Genomic DNA, 22,258 nt, shown 5'->3' on the forward strand with positions numbered 1-22,258 from the left:
ATAAAAAAGCATGTCCTTATACTCCTCAACAAAATGGACTAGCTGAAAGGAATCATAGACGTATTTTTTAGACTACTAGAACACTTCTTATATCAAGAAATATTCCAAAAATGTTTTGGGTTGAAGTCGCTCTTACGGGAGTTTACTTGATAAATAGAATGCCTTCAAAAATTATTGAAAACATTTTTCTATTAAAAAATTATTTAAAACATTTCCTGATTATAAAAGGTTGAGTCTTTGGTTGTAAATGCTTTGTCCTTACCGACAAAACAACGAACTTTTCCCAAAAGCTATTCCTTGTGTTTTACTAGGCTATGAAGAAAAAAAAATAGTATAGATGTTATGGAATTAAAAGGAACAAACTATATGTTTCAAGAAATGTTACTTTTCTTGAAAACGAAAATGGAATTGGTAAAGAGAAAATCCAAGAGCATCGTGACTATTCATTCATTTTCGGCCTTATTAATGAGCATGAAAGATGCGATGACATTCATGATATGCATGAGTGACAATAAGGACACTCATGATGCACATGGGAATGTGAATGAGGGTCTTGATAATATAGATCAATCTAATAATGAAATTGAAACCTATATTCGACGTACCAAAGACCATCCACCGTATGCTTTAAAAAGATACTCCCAAAATAAAGATATAAATTCCTCTAGTGTTAGACGACTCATGAGAATTTCAAAGGCTCCTAGTATATTCATATTTTATGATTCCTTTGAACCTAAATATAGAACTTGTCTAACGGCTATACACTCATATGTAGAAGCATCATCTTACCATGATGCTAAAAATCATCAAGAATGAATTAATGCAATGAATGATGAATTAGAAGCTTTAGAAAAGGCAAAAACTTGAAAAATTCAAACATTACCTAAAGGAAAGAAAGTTATAGAATGTAGATGAGTCTATAAGATAAAAACTAAAATTGATGGGACATTAGAAATATATAAAGCTAGGTTAGTAGTCAAAGGGTATAGTCAAGAATACATAATAGACTATGATGAGACATTTGCCCCAGTCGCTCAAATGACTACTGTTAGAACCCTTATTTCTATAACATCAATTAAAAAATGACAAATTTTTCAAATGGATATAAAAAATGTCTTCTTGAATGGTAATCTCAATGAGGAAGTTTACATGGATCTCCCACTGGGTTTAAGTTTAACACATGAAAAAATTATTCGGTTATGAAAAGCGTTGTATGGCATAAAGCAAGGCCCCAAGGCTTAGCATGATCAATTCAGTAGTGTGATGACACAACTTTACTTTAAATCTTGTTATACTAACACTACATTGTTTGTTAAGTCTTCTAATGCAGAAGTGGTGATATTACTTCTCTACATTGATGATATGATTATTACAGAAGGTGATAAGTAGGGATTTAGTCATATCAAAGATGTGCTCAAAGCTAACTTTAATATGATAGATCTTGATTTTTTACGGTATTTTCTTTGAATAGAAGTGGCTTACTCACCTCGAGGTTATTTGCTATCACAAAGCCAACTTTCAATGCTTTCTTAAGCATTTGTGTAATACAAAGCCATTTATTTTTATTCTCTTGGCACTTCTGTGGGTGGTGTAGATTGATCAATTGGTGTTCCTTGTGGGTTGGTTGTGTTCTTGTAAGCCCATAAGAGGCACTTGTTTGCTTTTGTTCTTATTTCATTATACCTAGATACATAATTCTAGCATCTTTGCACTCTATCAACTTTTTGGCTGCTACTCAAGGATTTTCAGATATATATATATATATATATATATATATATATATATATACATGCACTGATAATAAACCTGCTAGATTTTCAATGCAAACAGCTCGTAATCCCTAAACAAATTATGGTAACAGCAAGAACATATCATGCACGAGTGCTAAAATGGTAGAAGAAAGAAGCCCAAGAAGAAAAATGGATTCTCTGATGTGTGGGTGTTGCTGATAGGGCCTCAATTGTAAATATTTACATCTTTGAATCAAGATCAATGCACAAAATATATCAGTATTGATGTTACTATAGTGAACAATAATGCCATCACTTTAAATAAATTTCTGAGAACTGACCGATTTGAGTAAAAAAGTTAAAGATCGAGGAAAACAACAAAAGCTGTAGTTCAAAGAGAACTCACATTTCGATCCTAAACTTACCCTTCTTTGAACCACAGCATGTTGATAGAATGATGTTATCAGCTGTATTAAAAAAATGAACAATATCAGAACATCCTATTCCCTTAAAATAAAGAAGAACAAACTAATCAGGACGACATTTATAGATGAAAAAGATTCTACATTAAAAAAAGCCATTTATGCATTTTTTTATGTACTAGTCACAAAGCATTTGCATTATATATTTTGTTCAACAAATAGCAATAAAGTGGAATTAACATTGCCACCTGAACAATGACTTCAACGCCCATTGCACATCAAATGTCATTAGATGCTAAAAGACACACCTACGCACACACACACATGGGCCAGTATTAGGTACCACCATCAGTACAGTACTATTTAGTAGCCTTACTTATAATTGAGATTCTCACTGCACAGATTTGACCTTCATACTTTTGAAGAACAAGTATTGAATTAATAGATTTTGATGTTGATGTTGTAGACAGGTTTCCAAAAGAATCTAAAAAACAATGGCCCACATTGCATGAAACTTTAAAAAAGGTACATGTTTTACATAAAAAATATTAGTTCCAACATCCAAAGCATGTTAGTAAAGAAACCATGATAAATGCATCAACTTGTCTGATTGACTACATATTATCTTCAATTATGACTTTCTACTCGATAAATATGACACTATCATGAGATAACTTATATGTTTCTGTTGCATTACCTTTTCTTTTTTATTATTGGATAATTTAGATGGGCCTCAACTGCTCTAACATGGTCACAGAAAATTCACTTTTCTGTGGGTGGAGACTCATTCAATCATCCAAGTATGTTTTATGGCTGCTAACATGGGCTGCACAGCATGCTAATGCCACCAGTCCAAATCAATGCAAGAGGGGATTACAATAGATCAACTACTTTTTCCGAAGTGTTCAATAGTGGAAGTTTGCTCTAAAAATCTCAATAGTTTGGTAAGGTTCAAGCTCTCACTTCACCCAATTCATGGACATGAATCAATTATTAGTTTTGATCTTATACATGTTAAATCATTTCAGATTAATGGAAATGAGTCGGTATCAGCATGCTGACACAATCAACTAATGCCACCAGCCAAACAAAGGTGATTGTATATCTCAATAAGTTCAATGTTTCCATAAAGGGAGGTTGATGTTTAACAATCTCATGCCTTCAACAATATTCACTTTTACCCTTTTCCTCAGCTACTCGGTTGATCTTTGATTTAGAACTTGTACAACCACACATCTTCTGCAGCGACAGATTTGATTCCTTTTTCTTTTTTGTCTTTGAGTTCTCTTCTAACACAAATCCAACTCAAGAATTCAATGACTTCTGAATCTTACTTTATCAAATACCAGTATTACTAGTTTTGCAGATTTAATTTATGAGAAGATTAAACAGGACAACAAGAAAAGGGTATCGAGATGAGAAGTCATAAAATAGAATCATGTTACTTTGGTGATCATGAAATCTTTAAAAATGACAATATTTCCAGAGGTTGTGGCAAAACATCTCCAAGATGATTTTATGAAAATCTTGCAATAATATCATGACAGCTTTAAGATATCAAGGAAGCTGTAGCCTGCGAGTATGGTCAATGTTACCAAATTATAGTCGAGATGACTATCTTTACGACATTTGCCTAAGATATTACAAAAGGTATAATGTTACGCAAAATTACATACATCCTTCAAATGTTCTTAATGTTCAGCATGTTACGATACTTGGGCACCAGCAGCTTTTGTACTTTCGAAATTTTTTACTCAGCCTAAGAGTCTAAATACAACTCTGCTCTTAATCTTGATGATGGTGAGTATTAATTGTTCTATTTTCAAATATATTCTAAAATTCTTCTAATATTTAGTTTTGTATCCTCTGTTCCCAATCAATCTAGCATAAGCAGGCAACATAACCAAGTGACAACCGGACCTCCAAAGGAGCATACCTTTAAATCCCCAGTATAAATAATAAAAAAGACCTATCTTTGAGAAGTCAAGTCAAATCATTAACCACGTCATTGTATAGATGAATATTTTTCTAAATGTAATGGGTCAAACAACATGTACACCAAGAATATTTACAAATATGCATTTCCCAACAAGGAGGCAAGTTACTTTTAACATAGAACACACAGGTATCACCATTATTTCAGTAGAGATATGACCATCTTTTAAGGAGATTACTGTTATGAGTAGAACATAAGGCGACACATGATGCAAGTAACAGGGGTGTAAAAAATGTAAATTTTGCGTATTATTAATAAATAAATAAATCAGCTTTATCTTCGAGTTAGAAATGTGTTTTCATCGTTTAAATTTTATTTATTGTTGTTTAAATTTTATTTATTGGTGTTTAAATGCTCAATTACTCATTTCTAGCTAATAAGGGTAAAATTGATATTTTTAAAACTATTTCAGATATTTAACAATCAATTATATTACTTCCGATCAAAAACATGTTTTTAAGAGTTTTATAAAATATTGGTGTGATATCATTGAATTTTGGAATTTATTAGATGAATTTAGAAAGTCAAAATTCTTAATTTTTAACCAAGGGGCATTTTGGTCATTTTAATCAAAAGTACTATTTAAAATATTTAATCGATGTTTTGCAGTAACCAAATTTGGTGAGATGGAATGTTGGTGTATGCGGCATTTTCTGCTCTGCAGTTAATATTTATTGGTGGTTCACCCTATCTTTCTGGATTTTTGGGGATTTCATATTTTTAGAGCTTTTGGCATTTTCGACCATGCACCAAGTGTTCGTTGCATCGTTGCTTGAGCGGTCTTTGCGAATTTCGAAACCCCTCGGTTTTTTGGGTTTCGATTTGTTGTTCTTCACATTATTAAAGTAAGTTTACTTAACTGAACTTGTAGAGAGCATGTTTAGGCACTAATTGCATAAGCATGATGTTGTGCTAAATACTTCACTTAATTGCAAATACAAGTTATATGCACACACCGCATGTAGTTGTGGATATCTAGAGGTGCTATGGTTGCCTATATGTTTAACTGATTTGAGTGCAGGATATACTAAAAATGTGATACTTATGCTAAGTATCAAAACAACTATAAGTCAACGTGCATTGAATGCAATGTGAAATGCAAATCAAGTAAATGCCCGTGCTAAGTACGTGGTGCAAATGCATCACCCAATAAATTTATTTTTATTGTATGCAACACTTTCTTGCTCACACACACCACTTAGTTGTGGATATCTGAGACTATTGTGATTGTAGAACGGAGATCATGCTGAGCATGATTTGAATGTATGAAAATAGAAATGATTTTCTTGTCGTAGTTCAGAGATCCTGCTCGTCACGATTTAAGTTAACGTAATATGGAGTGTCTTTGTTGTAGGTACATGTTTTAGCATGCATTTGTGTGAATGAATGTTGCATAAATTGATGTGTTTGATATGACCATATTGAATGTTAGTATAAAATAATAATTATGTAATCATGAACGAAATAGAATCATGTTCATGATAGGATTATGCAAATACTCTTGTGCTCTCATGAACAAACCATGATTTTTGTGAATGCTATTAATATATATATATATATATATAGACACACACTATGTATGAGACATATTATGCATGAAATGCTTGCTTTGCATATTAATTCATGTGGTGAAACAATGCATATATGACTTGAATCTTGTGTGCATAACTCGAACTACGTAGGAGTTACGTATGTTGAGGTTTAGTGGCTTTGTATTATGAAATGTGCATGTTTACGTATGCATGTATAGAACTCGTGTTTTGTTTACACATACTTCAATGTTTAATTTATAAAATGCAATGTTTCTTGTAGCGATGATATGATGCGTAGGATAATATGCTTATGTATGTTATGATTTATGTTGATTTCTTTCAGCCCTAGGTTCGATTTAAAGGAGACGAGAGAGAGAGTTCACGATTCATTAACCCTAATCACCTATTTAAAGAGGTGATTAGGTGTAACACAATTACAAGTAGGCATACGTAATTATGCTTAATTACGTATGACCACCTCCTGACATATGAATATTACTTTTAACACTCCCCCTCAAGCTGGAGCATATATATCTATCATGCTCAGCTTGCTGCAACATCTTGTGAAACCTGCACTTGCGAGAGGCTTGGTGAAGACGTCTGCAACTTGGTCTTCAGACGTCACATGACTAGTAGAAATATGCCCCGCCTGCACTAAGTCACGTATATAGTGACAATCAACTTCAATGTGTTTCGTTCTCTCATGAAAAACAGGATTGTTAGCTATATGGGTAGTTGCTCGATTATCACACATCATCAACATTGGGGATAGAATCAACACTTGTAGATCTTTTAGAATGGACCTAACCCACATCATTTCAGCAGCAGTTTGAGCCATAGCTCTATATTCTGATTCAGCACGGGAACGAGCTACCACAGTTTGTTTCTTACTTCTCCAAGTAATTAAGTTTCCTCCGACAAACACGCAGAACCCTGTAGTGGACTTTCTATCATCGATGGCCCCTGCATAGTCTGCATCTGAGTATGCAATTATATTAAGGTTGGAGCCTTGTTCATATAGCAATCCCTTTCCAGGAGAGGATTTCAAATACCTGAGAATCATCATAGCTGCCTGCCAATGCACTCGAGTAGGTTTGTCTATGAATTGGCTTATCTTACTCACTGCTAAGGAGATATTTGGTCGTGTTATAGTGACATATAAAAGTTTGCCAACCAGGGATCTAAAACTTCCACTGTCAATAGGTTCTGCTTCTTCATCATACATATGCAGTTTAGGATCCATTGGTATATTGGCTGGTTTGGCGCCTGACATCCCTGTTTCCTGCAGTAGATCAAGTACATACTTTCTTTGTGATAGGACTAACCCCTCACTGTTTCTGGCCACTTCTATGCCCAAGAAATATCTAAGAGAACCGAGATCTTTTGTGACAAAATGCTTCTGAAGATGAATCTTTGTGTCTGAGATATCCTTTGCACTATGTCACAGGGATTCGGCTAGGAGGGTACCGCACCCGCATCGACGCGACTCGACGCGGGTGCGGGTGCCGCACCGGGTGCGGTCAACCCGATCCTGGGTGCGTTGACCGCACCCAGGATCATTAAGGTCCATTTTAAAAAAAAAAATTTGCCCAAATGGGCTTACGACTTTTTTTTAAAAAAAAAATTATGCAACTGACAGGATCATTAAGGTCCATTAATGCTGTCAGCAGCTGACAGCAGCTGGCTGTCAGCTGCTGACATTAGCTGACAGCTGAAAAAAAAAAAAAACCCGCCTATTCCCCTGACCCCCTTTATATATATATATATATATATATATATATATATATATATATATATATATATATATATATATATATATATATATATATATATATATATATTACATTTTTGCCCCTGCCGCACCCCCGCACCCGGGTTTTTTGGAAGTGCCGAATCCCTGCACCCGCACCCGCACCCGCACCCGCACCCATGTGACATAGCCTTTGCACTACTCCCTGTAAGTATAATATCATCTACATATACAACAATAACCACAATACCAGCGGAGGTTTTCTTGATAAACAAGGAGTGATATGAAGATGATCTGTTGAAGCCAAATGCAGACATAATTTCAAATAACTTTTGAAACCATGCACGTAGACTTTGTTTGAGACCGTATATAGCTTTCTTTAGTTTGCACACCTTGCTACACTCCCCCTGAACCTCAAACCCGGAAGGTTGCTGCATGTACACTGTCTCAGATAGATCTTCATATAAGAAGGCGTTTTTCACATCTAACTGACATAAACTCCATCCATAATGGACAGCTACAGATATGACCAACCGAATAGTCCCAAGACGGGCTACTGGAGAAAAGGTCTCAAAAAAGTCAACTCCATATGTTTGAGTATACCCTTTAGCGACCAACCGGGCCTTGTACCTTTCAATTGAGCCATCCGAGTTGTACTTAATGGTGTAGACCCACTTACATCCAACGATATCTGCATCAGTGGGAAGAACAACCAAATCCCATGTGTCACATGAGAGCAAGGCATCCATCTCGACCTGCATTGCTTGCTTCCACTTAGGATCTAATAATGCTTGTTGATGATTAAGTGGGACAGAAGTGGCAGATAAAGCAGAGATAAAATTCCTCATGTGAACCCCAAGTCGTGCCTCAGTAACAAACTTGGAGATAGGATGTAATGTGCATTGCCTTTTTCCTTTTCTGAGAGCAATAGGTCTGTCATCATCAACATTAGACATCGTAATATTTTCAGGAGAACTCACTTCTGAAGAAGGCGATGGTGTAGGTGCTGATTCAGGTGGTGATCTGCGAGTGTACACCAGAGGAGGATCCTGGTACCGAGCAAATGTGGGAGACTGAGAATGAGAGATAGACTTAGAAAATGACTCCAAAGGAAAAGGAGGAATGGGAAGAGGCAAGGTATCACCCTGTTCAACATGCAGTCTGGATGTAGTGGTAGAAAAATAAGGAACAGATTCAAAGAAAGATACATCTGCACTAACATACTCTCGCCGGGAGATGGGATCATAGCACCGGTAGCCTTTTTGATTTTTCGGATATCCAAGAAATACACATTTGATAGCTTGGCAGACAATTTATCACGGTTAGGTCCAAGTTTATGAACAAAGGAAATACATCCAAATACTTTGGGAGCAATTGGGAACAAAGGAGCATTAGGATAGAGAATGTGCAAGGGAATTTGTTCTTCCAAAGATGAAGATGGCATACGATTAATGAGATAACAAGCGGTGAGAACAGCGTCCCCCCCAGTATGAGGGTGGCATATTTGATTGCAACATAAGGGTGAGAGCTACATCTAGAAAATGCCTATGTTTTCTTTCAGCAACGCCATTTTGCTGAGATGTATGGGCACAAGTAGTTTGAGGACGAATGCCACGGCTTCGATAAAATTGTAACAATTCATTGGATTTGAACTCAAGAGCATTATCTGTACGGATAATCTTGACGAGAGACTGAAACTGAGTCTTTATTTCAATAATTAAAGATATAAGAATGGAGGCAACCTCAGACCTTTCTTTTATTAAGAAAACCCATGACAATCTAGAAAAATCATCAACAATAACTAAGTAATAACGACACAGAGACCGACTAGGAACTCTACTAGGTCCCCATACATCAACATGCAAAATCTCAAACATTGTTTGACTCGATGAACTCTGACGAGAAGGAAAAGAGCTTCTGTGATGTTTGCCCAATTGACAGGCGTCACACTGGAATGAATCAGATAGAGAAATCTGAGGAATAAGTCTACGAAGCTTTGGCAAAGGAACATGACCAAGACAGAGATGCCATTGATAGGTACTGGAAGATGGCTCAAAAATTCATGGATCCAACCAACTGATGTAGATAATAGACACCACCCTCCTCATGGCCTCCACCAATCTGCTTCCCCGTCAGCAAGTCCTGAAAAATGCAACACACAGGATCAAATATCACCCTACAATTATTCTCCTTAGCAATACGACTAACAGATAGTAAGTTCTGAGGAAATGAAGTAGCATGAAGGACATTAGTCAATTGAAGTGTGGGGGATATAGGAATGTTTCCTTGGCCTACAACAGGAGAAGATCTCCCATCAGCAAGTATAACATTGCGAGGTTCTGCAATAGGATGTAGCTTAGAAAAATTATGGGAAATCCCACACAAATGTCTAGAGGCACCAGAATCAATCATCCATCTACTACCTTGATAACTCAGGCTATCACCTGTAGAGCATGCCACATCCGCAACAGGCATAGGGGCACTCAAACTGGGAAGCTGGTGAGACATCAGTTCATTATACTCTGCACGACTGAGAATAACCGAATCGCTTGAGGAGGTAGTGTGGTTCTCTGCCTCGAGATTAACAACTTGAGCCTTGGATGCATTCGGTTTAGGTGGTGGAATAGGAGGATGACCAGTCTTATCCCAGCACCTATCTTCAAGATGTCCAATTTTACCACAATATGTACATTGAGGTCTGCCTCTACCTCCAGTGCTACAACCTCGACCTCTTCCTCGAAAACTCAAGAAAGTACCTCTTCCACGACTTGAGGTGATTGCAAGGGCAGATGCCTGTAATTCAGAATGAGTTTGAGGAAGAGTGATGGCAAGCCTACTCAGACGATTATAGGACTCTGTTAGAGTAGGAACATCAGAACTTGTTAGCATTTGGACTTTGGCAACTGAGAATTCTGATGACAACCCTATAAGAAAATGAGCAACCATAGTCTGCTCCTGATGGATCTTCTGTTTGGTGCAGCATAAGGGTCTGTGTGCATTTAGCCTTTCAAAAGCAGATTTAACTGAGGCATAGTATTGTGCTAAAGTTTGATCTCCTTGTTGCAACTGATAAATCTCATGCTCAACTTGTAGAATACGACTCACATTAGTTTCATGAGAATATGTATCACGAAGATTGTCCCACATTTGATTAGCTGAGGTGTAATAAATCAATCCATCAGCTATATGTGGTTGTACACTGTTCATTATCCATGACATCACGATGTCATTGTCTTCATCCCAGGTGGCATATTTTCTTATTCTTTCAGTGGGCTCCAATTCCAACAAGACATGCTTTTTCCGATGACCGAAAACAGACATTATGAAGGTGCGAGACCACCTCGCATAATTCGAATCATCTAGCTTAACTGAACATCCATATGAAAATGGATTTGCAAAGGCCTTATATTCACCAATGACCTCTCCTTTTTTATGATTATCTAAAGCACGTGACTCAGCCATGTAAAATTTTTCACCCGGGGCAACCAAAAAAAATTTAGCCAACCAACTATTTATGTGAAACAATAATCTCCTGCATACTTTGTTTCAAATCATAATAGTGATTAGATCACTACCACGACACCAAAGGCTACACAACGACTATCAACTTGAGATTGAAAACAACTACCATTTAATCTTCCAAAGCAAAGATCTGTTCCCAGACATGCAACAGTGGCTGATCCCTATTTTTAAAACTGATCGAAGACTGCAATATTTCAACTGCATCCATTAAAAATAATTCTAAACCCAAGACGATATCAAAACGATCCAACCTTGATCTATAATTTTTTTTGTCCAATCGAGGTCTACAGACGCAATCTACAATCAGCAGTTGCAGCGGCTTCAACCCACAATCAGTTCACGATTGCAACAGCTTCTCCACGATCAACACCAGCACATGATCACGATCGGTAAGTGACCTCCACGCCAGAAAAAAACACGATCACTGTTTCAGCAGCTTATCCACGATCAACACCAGCACACGACACGATCACTGTTTCAACAGCTTCTCCACGATCAACACCATCACACGATCACGATAGGAAAGTGACCTCAAAAAAACACGATCACAGCAACAGTTTTTGTTTTTGTTTTTTTGTTTTTTTCCAACTGCGTCGCCCATCTACGGCATCCAGTCCTTCTTCACGTTCAGCGGCAGCAGCGTCATCCCAGAAGGGAGACCTGCTCTGATACCATGTTGATTTCTTTCAGCCCTAGGTTCAATTTAAAGGAGACGAGAGAGAGAGAGAGAGATTAACCCTAATCACCTATTTAAAGAGGTGATTAGGTGTAACACAATTACAAGTAGGCATACCTAATTATGCTTAATTACGTATGTGTAATGAGATATTGCGGAAATATAAAAAATGCTTATAAGCACTTACAACAATGAATAAAAGAGACAATATCACAAGTCCACTAAGGGACAATACAAGCACAAGCCTTTAAGAAGGCAACAATATAAAAAGCCTCTTATTGAAAAGAGAGAGAGCTCTGAAGAATGAAAAATATACAAGGGGTTCACCCCTATTTATACAAGAGGAAGAGGAGAGAAAGGAAGGCCAAAGGAGAGCCCAAAAGGGGACTCCCATAGAGTCGTTGGGAGACCCCAACGGTCACATTTGTGACCGTTGGGGGCTCCAACGACTCTATGGTTGGAGCCCCTTTTGGTCCTCAAAAAATACAAAAAAGAAATATAAAAAATAAAAAAGAAAATTACATTTTATCAAAACTCGAAAATAGTTGTTTTCTAAAACAACTATGTGAAATTACAAAAATACCCCTATCGGGTATTGATGTAATATATATATATATATACATATGTATATATATATATTATATATATATATATAAGAGATATATTTTAACACCCCCTCTCAAACTTTACAGGGAAATGACGAAAAGTTTGCCAAGAAAAAACATGAAGCGAGGAGCCGGAAGAGCTTTAGTGAAGAAGTCCGTCAACTGATATTCTGAAGTGACATACGGTAGAGCAATGGTTCCTCGTAAGAATTCGTCACAAACATAGTGGCAATCCATTTCGATATGTTTTGTACGCTCATGGAAGGTATGATTGCTCGCAATATAGATGGCACTCTTGTTATCGCAACATAATGTTGAGGCTTCGGTAATATCAACCCCAATGTCTTTAAGCAGACTGCGAAGCCATACAAGTTCCATTGTCGTAGTTGTCATAACCCGATACTCAACTTCAGTGGATGATAGTGAAACTTTCTGCTGCTTCTTGCATCGTCAGGCAATCAAAGAGTCCCCTAAAAAACACAAAAACCAGTAGTTGAGACTCGATCATTGGGATTACCTCCCCAATCTGCATCAGTATAAGCAAGAAGATTCAAGGAAGAAGAGGAGGATAGAAATAGCCCTTTATTAATGGTATTTCGAATGTAGCGGATGATTCGGAGAACAGCACTCATATGCACAGTTGTAGGAGCATGCTGAAATTGGCTAACTGAGTGAACCGCATGGGCGATATCTGGTCTGGTGATGGTTAAATAGGTAAGAGACCCAATGAGTTGTCTGTAAGGTGTGGGGTCTTCCAGAAGAACCCCATCCTCCAACCGTAATTTGGCATTAATAACCTCGAGAGTCTCTACTTTCTTGTCATCAGAAATCCCAGACTTAGAACAGATATCTGCAGCAAGCTTCATCTGTGACAAAATATATCCTCGAGAAGAATATGCAACTTCAATTCCAAGAAAATATCGAAGAAAACCTAAATCAGACATATCAAAATTATTTTTTAACATATTTTTAACATCAATAATACTATTTTGATCATTCCCAGTGATAATCATATCATCAACATAAAGCAATAATATTACGATACTAGTACCTGCATTTTTAACAAAAAGAGCAGTGTCAGTATAACAAGAGTGAAATCCTAACTTTACCATGATATCACTGAAACGATCATACCAAGCCTTAGGAGCTTGTTTAAAGTCATACAATGCCTTCAAAAGCCGAAGTGTTTGACCTTGCTTAACATTAATTCCGGGTGGCGGATCCATGTAAACTTCTTCACTTAAATTTCCATTTAAAAAAGCATTTTTTACGTCAAGTTGATAAATAGGCTATTTTTTGGTTGATGCGACAGCTAGTAAGGTCTTGACACTGGTCATTCGAGCTACGGAAGCGAATGTTTCTTCATAATCAATGTCATATTCTTGGGAGTATCCCTTAGCGACTAATCTAGCTTTATATCGTTCCAAAGAGCCATCGCTTTTAGTTTTAACTTTGAAGACCCAGCGACAACCAATAGGTTTTTTGTGTGAGGGTAGATTAACGATTTCCCAAGTATTAGCCTTTTTTAATGCATTTAGCTCAACTTGCATTGCTTCAACCCAATGTGGTATAGATTTAGCTTGATTATAGTGAGCGGGTTCAAAATAAGAATGTAGGGTTATTAAACACGCCCGATAGTTGGGGGTTAAGGAATCATAGGATACAAACCTATTTGGGGGTATTGATATTCTAGAAGAATGTCTAACTTGTGGTTCCTCAGTAGATTCAGAAATTTGAGAGTATTTTTCGAGGGCACTAATAGGATTTTCTTGATTTCTTCTTGAGTAAACATTTATATTTGTAAACACTTATTGGTTAAATGTGTGATTTTATTATTTAAGTGGCATATGAAGTGATGTATGATGTGATGCATATTGATTGTATACATGCTTATTCCCATGTTGGTGGCTATCGACCCTGATAGTAGTCAATTATATTGATGCATGTATCACAATAGTTTTCACTGGTAGCCCGCAAAGACGGTATATTCATGTGAGAAAGTGTATCATCCAAGACCAGACAGATCATCTGTCTAGGGCGGTAACTCCTTGTGAGGTTGTACATTTCTCAGACCAGGCGATTTGGCGTGGATCTTGTGAATATTTATATAATTAAATAAAATATTATGATGAAATATGATGATCTTCTAATTTGATTGAGATAGTTATAAATCTATAGATTTAGCCTTTTTTGTTGTAGCATGATTATATACTGAACTCAGATGTGAGAATCAGATCTTTATTGATTTTAGATCTTGATATGAGGTTATGATTGTGATGCTTATGCTAGCATATAGGTGAATGACAAATCATGTTTACAAATGACTAATTTTAACTTATTAGGTTAATGATACATCACGCCTACATAGTTTCATTACAAATTATTGCATTATGATTGTCTGAGTGAATATATCACACTTATGTATCATGATTGATGTGTCATGAATATCTAACGAATTACTTAGAAAGTATGTGTGTGTGTTTCACGTTGGATGGTCAAATATGATTTGACCTATTATTTATAAGAATTATGAATGCATATAAAAATGATGCAATGACCTGAATGTCTTAGATGCATGTATATATTCAAGCGATGACTTGTATATCTTGAATGCATATGAATTATACTTTATGATCGGAGTTCATGTTGAATGAAATATTAAGTGATAGAATCAATTTAAATGACTTATGAGATGTTGTCCCCTTGTCTGTCACTTGATGAATAATATATCATGTTTTTACCTTTGGATGCTTGATATGTTTTCTTTAAGTTTGAGTTTGGGTTGTTCTACCAGACTTAAGCGAGTCTGACCCCGTTTTATGGGTGACAGGTGATGCAGGTAAAGTATGATGAGTAGTCGAAGCAAAGGACTGGTCGAGCTGCATCCTCGAGGGTTCACTCTTACTTTGCGATCTTGGTAGACATGATTTTTTCGTTTTAAATACTTGATCATGTAAAGACTGAACTATTGTTTTTATACTCTGATTTGAAATAAAATTAAAACTTTTTATATTTCAGTCTTATATTGTATGTGGTTTGAAATGTGTATATCCCATACATTTTTATTTGAATGTTATCTTTAGTGTAACCCCGCCCAAAATACTAACCGTTTTCTAAAATCGCTTTCGCATTATAAGATCTGATTTACTTATAAAAAAAAATTGGTCTCGAAATTTCAATATTTGAACAATAATTAAGGTTAAAATTTTGGGGGTGTTACAAGGGGAGCTATGGAACACGAACTCTTCTAATAGGCTACCACACCCGCATCGCATCCGCACCCATGCGGGTGCGGGCACTTGGACACGACTTCCTTTATGTCAGGTGAAGTAATCCACACTGAGGTCCATTTTTGTCCAAAAGTAGATTCAGTTAACCCTAACCAAGTCCAGTTTTATCTATATTATATATATAAATACATAAATGCACACACATACACGTATGTATATATATATATGCACCTCTGCACCAATGTGATGTTATTTTTTATTGATGAGGAATAACAATTGTAGATTGTTAATTTGATTTATTGCATAAATTTATGCATAATGAATTGATGATATGATAATTGTTTTTATTTCATTAGTGTTAACTTAAAACTGATAATATATATATACCCTCCCTGCACCCAAGTTTATATAAAGTGCCGCATCCGCACCTGCGCCTATGTGACATAGCAAGGGAGTATCCATGCGACAGATGCCCAACATGTTCAAAGTGGAAAAAGATAAGTCTATCACCCTTTAAAAGTCATACAATAATTTGACCTTCACATGATAACTATCACCTAATCAAAATGAACACTAGCGACTGCAAAAACTGGGAAAAAATCATAAAACTTGCATATAACCAACCTGCGAACCTTTGACAAGTTCAAGGCCGAAACTGAAGGAGGGGCTTAATGGGCTGGTTAGGCCTAAACCATAACCAATTGCACAACTCCAGTTCATCAAATTGTTGAACTTTTCCCTACTTTTAGTTCCAACTGATAAACATAAAAAAATCAGAATTGAAATTGTAATAAACAATCACAAGATTTTATGGAGAATATTGACTCACAAAACAATTCTACACCAATTTTCAAAATTTACGAAACAAGCAACCGAATGCCAAACCTTACGCTACTATTCTGAAGTGTAGAAGACGATCCAATAAGGTAATGAAGACAAAGTTAGAAAATCAAACATCTAATGTTGTAATCAAATCCTGTATTTGCTGGAATCCCTAAATGAGGGTCCTGAAAACCCACTTACTCGTAATAGTGACTAGAACTCACCAAGTTGACTGGGAAGAGATGAGAAATTACTCTTAATCAACAAGTATCCAAAATAATGGCACAGGCAGATGTCAAATTTGCAATTGGAACATCAAGAAAATAAACCACTGATGAAGATTTACATTAAAACTGATGATTGACTAAATTCAGTTGGTTGAACTCACTCAGTGGCCTGTACTGGACACCAGCAGTTAATTTTCCAATTCTGCCCACAACCCATGCACTGTTTGGAAACTCTGAAGCAGCTGCACCCATACCAGATCAAGATCAGATTGGCCATAGCACTGCAAGTGCATAGACAGAAGAGGGTAAAAAAGGATAATCTACAACTCTAGAAAAAAATAGGCATAAAATGATGCGAGAAGGGGAAATAGCATCTAGCATAGTTCTGAAGAAAATAATTATATACAATCCGATTCTCTTTTAAACTAGCAATAATTTACAAAAAGCTGCCTAATTTATCAGCTATTTAAAAAAAACATAATTTTTTTTACATTTAGCCACCTGCTTTATCCGAATGCATTTCAAATACCTCCCTGAAGTGTAAAATGATGTTTTTGTTCTTATGATCAAATAGCTCAGCTTATGCTCTTTCATTAAAGAAATAAAAATGCCATTTTATTTGACTAACCAAAGATCAACTTAATGATTTCAGGCCCAAGAATATCTGTGAAACATAAAATGAAATGGCAAGCATCCAAATGTAATAATCAAAATGTTGGTTTGCCTTTTGTATTAGGCAGCTTTTTATAAATTAGTCAAATAACAAGCAGCAGGTGTGATAATAATTTAAATCTTTGGGTCAAAATAAAGTTTCCGCCCAAGCACATTTCTGTGGAGGAACTCCAAGAGATTTGACTTGCTCAGTTGCTCTCCACTCCTCTCCTGCCTCATCTCCTAACTGTGCAGTCCCCATTTATCAAAGAGTCCTCATAGAACCTCAACCAGCTTGCTTATGATCATCCCATGATTGCTGGAAGTGTCACCAATGTTGGTAGATGCTAAATGAATGTGTCCCCCACAAGACGGATATCATATGGTAAAAGGTTCAATCTCACATCAGCATGCTTCAGCTGCACAGCCGATCTCACATAGCAGTTTCCTGGCAAAAGCACTAATGATATGGAAGATCAACATCTCATCTAGCTCTAAACATTTCATGGTCAACAATGACATCCAATAGTAACTGTCCAATGCATTCTTGCCCGTCTTCTCTTTTTCAACTCATCAAACAACTCCATAGAAAAAATAATGAAGGAATGAAAGGCATGTGAGCAGTCAAACATTTTTTTTCTCAAAACATGAAGGGGAGGGTGTTTGACCAGAGAAAGAAACCATAAACACTTCGTGCATAGATTGAAGAGATAACTATATGGGCATAAAGGCTATCCTAGACATTATTAAAAGTTATCATTGTGAATTAGAGATGAAGGATAAGAGAGAAGCGGGGAAAGAAAGAAAGGAAAAAAAATATTGGCAGCAAAGGTCGACACCCACATCATCTGATCAACAATTTTGAGAGAAGTACCAGAAAACACTTTATGTATGAACAATATATGTATATGCTACTCATTGTCATACTATGAGATACCACCAGTATTCTTTGACTATCAGCCTCTTCCAAGTTGTGTATTGGTAAGAACCTAACAAAAGAGACATCCAAGGAAAATTCTGTCATTCAAGTTGGAAGATATTCATTAATGGCCTTTTTGTAATTTTACATACATTGGTACTAATATGTAATATGTAATATTCTGTAGGAGCTTTCTGTAATCATGTGACAATAACCTAATTGCAGATAGATGCTAATAGAGGATGTCCACATGAAAAAAGAGATTGTGTGGGAAGCTTTTCCAATGTGGTACTTCCCCTCTTCTTCTCCCTTCTTCGGTATATGGTATCAAAGCCTTTGGTTCACAATGAATTCACTTTTCTTCCATTATATAGGTAGACCCAACCTGTTTTATTGCATTATCATTTAGTTTTGTCCTCTGCAATATACCCTGTTCTTTTTCTTTCCTTTTTTCTTTTCTTTTCTTTTATTGAAAACATCTTCCTTTCTTCCTATATTTATTCCTTCCATTCAGTATTTCTCATGTGACAATAACTCCGCCTGTGTATAACTGTTTAGTTATCCACTGCCGGTCCTAAGCCCGGATAAAGGAGGAGGGTTGTGGTAGGCCTGTGACAGCCAACATAAAAACTTAGTCATACCCTATGAACCAATATGAGAATTTCGTTGGGGCGTTCCCCTACTGAGCGACGCGCTGTACTCTATAGGCCCAGAGGCAGTGATAAATGGGCAAGGGTTGCTAGGTCGTCGCCCGGAAGCGACGCGTCACACCAACGCCCGGGTGTGGTGTCAAATAGGCAAGGGTTCCCTCACTTTGTTGGACGGGTGGGGGTAAAGAAGTTAGTCCAAGACCATAAAATTAGGTTAGCCACTTGGAACATAGGATCTTTAACTGGTAAGTTGGTAGAGTTAGTAGATGTTATTTGTAGGAGAAAGATTGATATTTTATGTTTACAAGAGACCAAATGGGTAGGTGAGAAAGCAAAAGTGATAGAACCTTGGGGATATAAGATTTGGTATACAGGAATAAATAGGAATAGGAATGGAGTGGGGATTGTTATGAGTCGTGAGTTTATAGATAATGTAGTTGAGGTCCGTAGGAAGGGTGATAGGATTTTACTTATTAAATTAGTATTAGGTTCGGAGATCATTAATATTATTAGTGTTTATGCACCTCAAGTAGGTTTAGATGATTCCATTAAGCGTCAATTTTGGGAAGACGCAGATTTGCGCATCCTCCTGCCTACTTTAGATTATGCTTTACTATATATGTATTTTATATACATATATATATATATATAACCTTATAAGGTATGTATACTCCTGCCTACTTTAGATTACGCATGCATTTAAAGACGCAGATTTGCGCATCCTCGCCAAGTCTCTATTTTTAAAAGGATTTCACCTGCAAAATTTCAAGCTCGTTTTATTCGTTGTCTTGAAAAGCAAAACAAGTATTTGGCGTTTGCATTTTTATAATTGAGTTTTTTCCTCAAACCTGCATAATGGAAAGGCTTAGACTACATAGCCTAGGTGGTACATACATCTGATCCTTCTCTTTGGTATCCGATATGACAAGGATATTCTCCGGTCTAAAGTACGAAACATTAAAATTTCTAAATAAAAGTTGGGATTTCTTTCCGAGAAACTGATATCCCTCTCATCATAGTGGTACTATCAGACATGCACGGGATGTTAACTACGATGATTGGATGAGAAGTTTATGGTAACCTCATAGTATGAAAATGCATGATGATTAAAGAAAAATCACATAAATTGTGATGATCGCCTTCACAGGCAAGATGCTTGATTTGGTTTGAAAGATCAAAGCATATAGAATGGGTCGTCAGTTAAAATAGAACTTGACATACCCATTCATCTCTTTGGTTTCGTCAAGAGAAAGGACGGGATGGTACAAAAACTCTAATGGACAGGTTAACAACTACGCTCCTTGAGTAGCAATGACTCGGTATCCCCGGTCATTGGAGTTAGGGGACTGGGCTACCAAAAATTATCATAGGTAGTAGGTCCCAATGACTTCTGCAGAAGTATGGATGCATCCCCTTAAACAAGTGGTCTCTGAAAAATTCTCTCTCGGTCATTGGTCGTCCTCTTAGGAGCAAACTCATCTAGTTGTTCAAGGTATTAAAATACATGGAATAACAAACCCTCGGGTAATCCCAGTTGTTTTTACGTTTTTCATGTGCATACCCTCATAACAGGTAATTATCGAAACAAAATTATCATGCTCATTTTGCTTATTTTGAACCGCACATCACGAAAGGAACAATGTATATATTAATCTTGTTCTAAATTTTGATATCTATACACCTACCAGATTTTTATAAGTCTGACCCATTTTATGGGGTACAGGTGATGATTAGGTCGGTACGACAAGCGATGGCGCGATGACGTAATAATATCAAGATCCCACTCTTTCTCTGGCGCTTCGTTCTTGAGCATGTTTTGAAATTTTGCATAAGGGTTTTCTTTTGAATTTCCTCTTTTGTATAAACTTTAATTATAAAAAACTTTGTTTTGAATTTACGTGGTTTCAATGCTTATATGGAGATACAAATCTATTATGTAAAGGAAAGTTCACTTGTAATACGCCTAAGGTCCATTGACTTGTTATTTCACACACTATTTTTTCGTTGAATTGTCATTTTAAACTCTGAAAAAAGGATTGATTGCAAAGCATTTAGATTTCTCCTAAAAGATTAAAAGTTCAGGATTTTGGGGGTGTTACACAATGGTGTTAAAATGTACTCATTAATTATTGTAATTAGATATATTTTATATATATAAAAGATGATACATATACATATATGGTATATATGTATATGTATCTTCCTAATTATATATATAAAATATATATTTTCCTATATTAGCCGTAGGAGTAGTTTAGTCATTTTACGCATATTCTATTTTGGAATATGATTGTATTTTCTCTTTTATTTTTATTTTTATTTTTATTTTTTCTAAATTTATTTTTTGTGGTTTGTGCCACATTGGAGGACTCCCCAAAGAGTCGTTGGGGAGCCCCCAACGGTCACAAATGTGATCGTTGGGGGCTCCCAACGACTCCTTTGGGAGCCCCTTATGTGGCTCCTCAAAGGCTTATAAATAGGGGCTTTCCCCCTTGTATTTGTTACTCCTTGGAGGAGCTTTTACTCCATTGTAATGGGTGTTACACTCTTCTTCTCTTCAATAATATTAACTTATGCCTTATAGGCATTTTTGCCACTTTCGTGGGTTTATGTGTTAGCACATTATGTGCTTGTGTTTTCCCCTTTAGTGGGTATATCCGCACTTCATGTGCATGTGTATTGGTTCATTATTGAACCTAATGTATTCAAAGTCGTTTCCTTACATGGTATCAAAGCAAGGTTGGGATCGAGTTGCTCTTTGTTGCATTGGGAAGCGTGTTATTCAAGAGATTTTAAAGAAAAATGGTGAAGTTCTCGTTTCTCTCTTTTGCTTCTTAAAATTATTTGGTATGCATTATATTTCTTTAAGTATTGTGCATTATGAAGAATTAGATATGTTTTTGCATATGTGTTCTCCTTGTCATTATGAGTTTGGAGTCTTAACATTCCATTGAACTTTTTATTTTTCTTTCGTATGTCTTTTCTTGAAAAATAAGTCTTTTAAGAAAGTTATGTTAGAAGTAAAATGTTTGTGAGATATGTAGCATTGCTCACATACTCTCATCATATTTATTTCATATTAAAGGTATGTGTTTACCCTCTAAAATGTCCTATATGAGGCTTTTCATAATATCATGTGTCTTTGAAAAATGATTTTTTATTTTCCTACCTAATGAGTTCTTTTTCATACGAGCAATATTTGATTAAGAAGGCATTTTGTAATACCGGTTGAATTAAGTTTTAAATGATCTCATAAAATATGGTTATTCTCTTTACATTCTTCAATTCAATTTCAAGAATATGTTTTATTATAAAATTTATGATCTTCATTAATGTTGCATACTTGTTACATTAGGAGTTGGTTATAATCTATTAAGTCATATAATATTATGAATTTTTGTTTATATATTTATGCCATAACGCAATCCTTTTTGGGATTTTCTCCACTTCAATAAAGTTTTCCCTCTTCCTTTCGTATGTACCCTCATTTGGGGATTTGTTTTTTTTTTTGTGTTGATCTCTCTTT

The 22,258-nt window shown here is 36.1% G+C and overlaps 1 protein-coding gene across 1 annotated transcript in view; it reads right to left on the minus strand.

Annotated features, from left to right (window-relative positions):
• The window catches only part of LOC149843567 (beta-galactosidase), a 114,954-nt gene that overhangs the window by 22,891 nt on the left and 69,805 nt on the right, over positions 1 to 22,258 (minus strand). Inside the window, exons 7-9 of the mRNA XM_089999908.1 lie at positions 16,674 to 16,754; positions 16,088 to 16,218; positions 2,156 to 2,197 (exon numbers count right to left, since the gene is read on the minus strand). Coding sequence (XP_089856034.1) covers positions 2,156 to 2,197; positions 16,088 to 16,218; positions 16,674 to 16,754 — 254 coding nt within the window. The remainder of the gene's footprint in view (positions 1 to 2,155; positions 2,198 to 16,087; positions 16,219 to 16,673; positions 16,755 to 22,258) is intronic.

Source organism: Nuphar pumila, chromosome 3, assembly GCF_984573655.1.
Source record: "Nuphar pumila chromosome 3, dmNupPumi1.hap1.1, whole genome shotgun sequence".
NCBI lineage: Eukaryota > Viridiplantae > Streptophyta > Magnoliopsida > Nymphaeales > Nymphaeaceae > Nuphar > Nuphar pumila.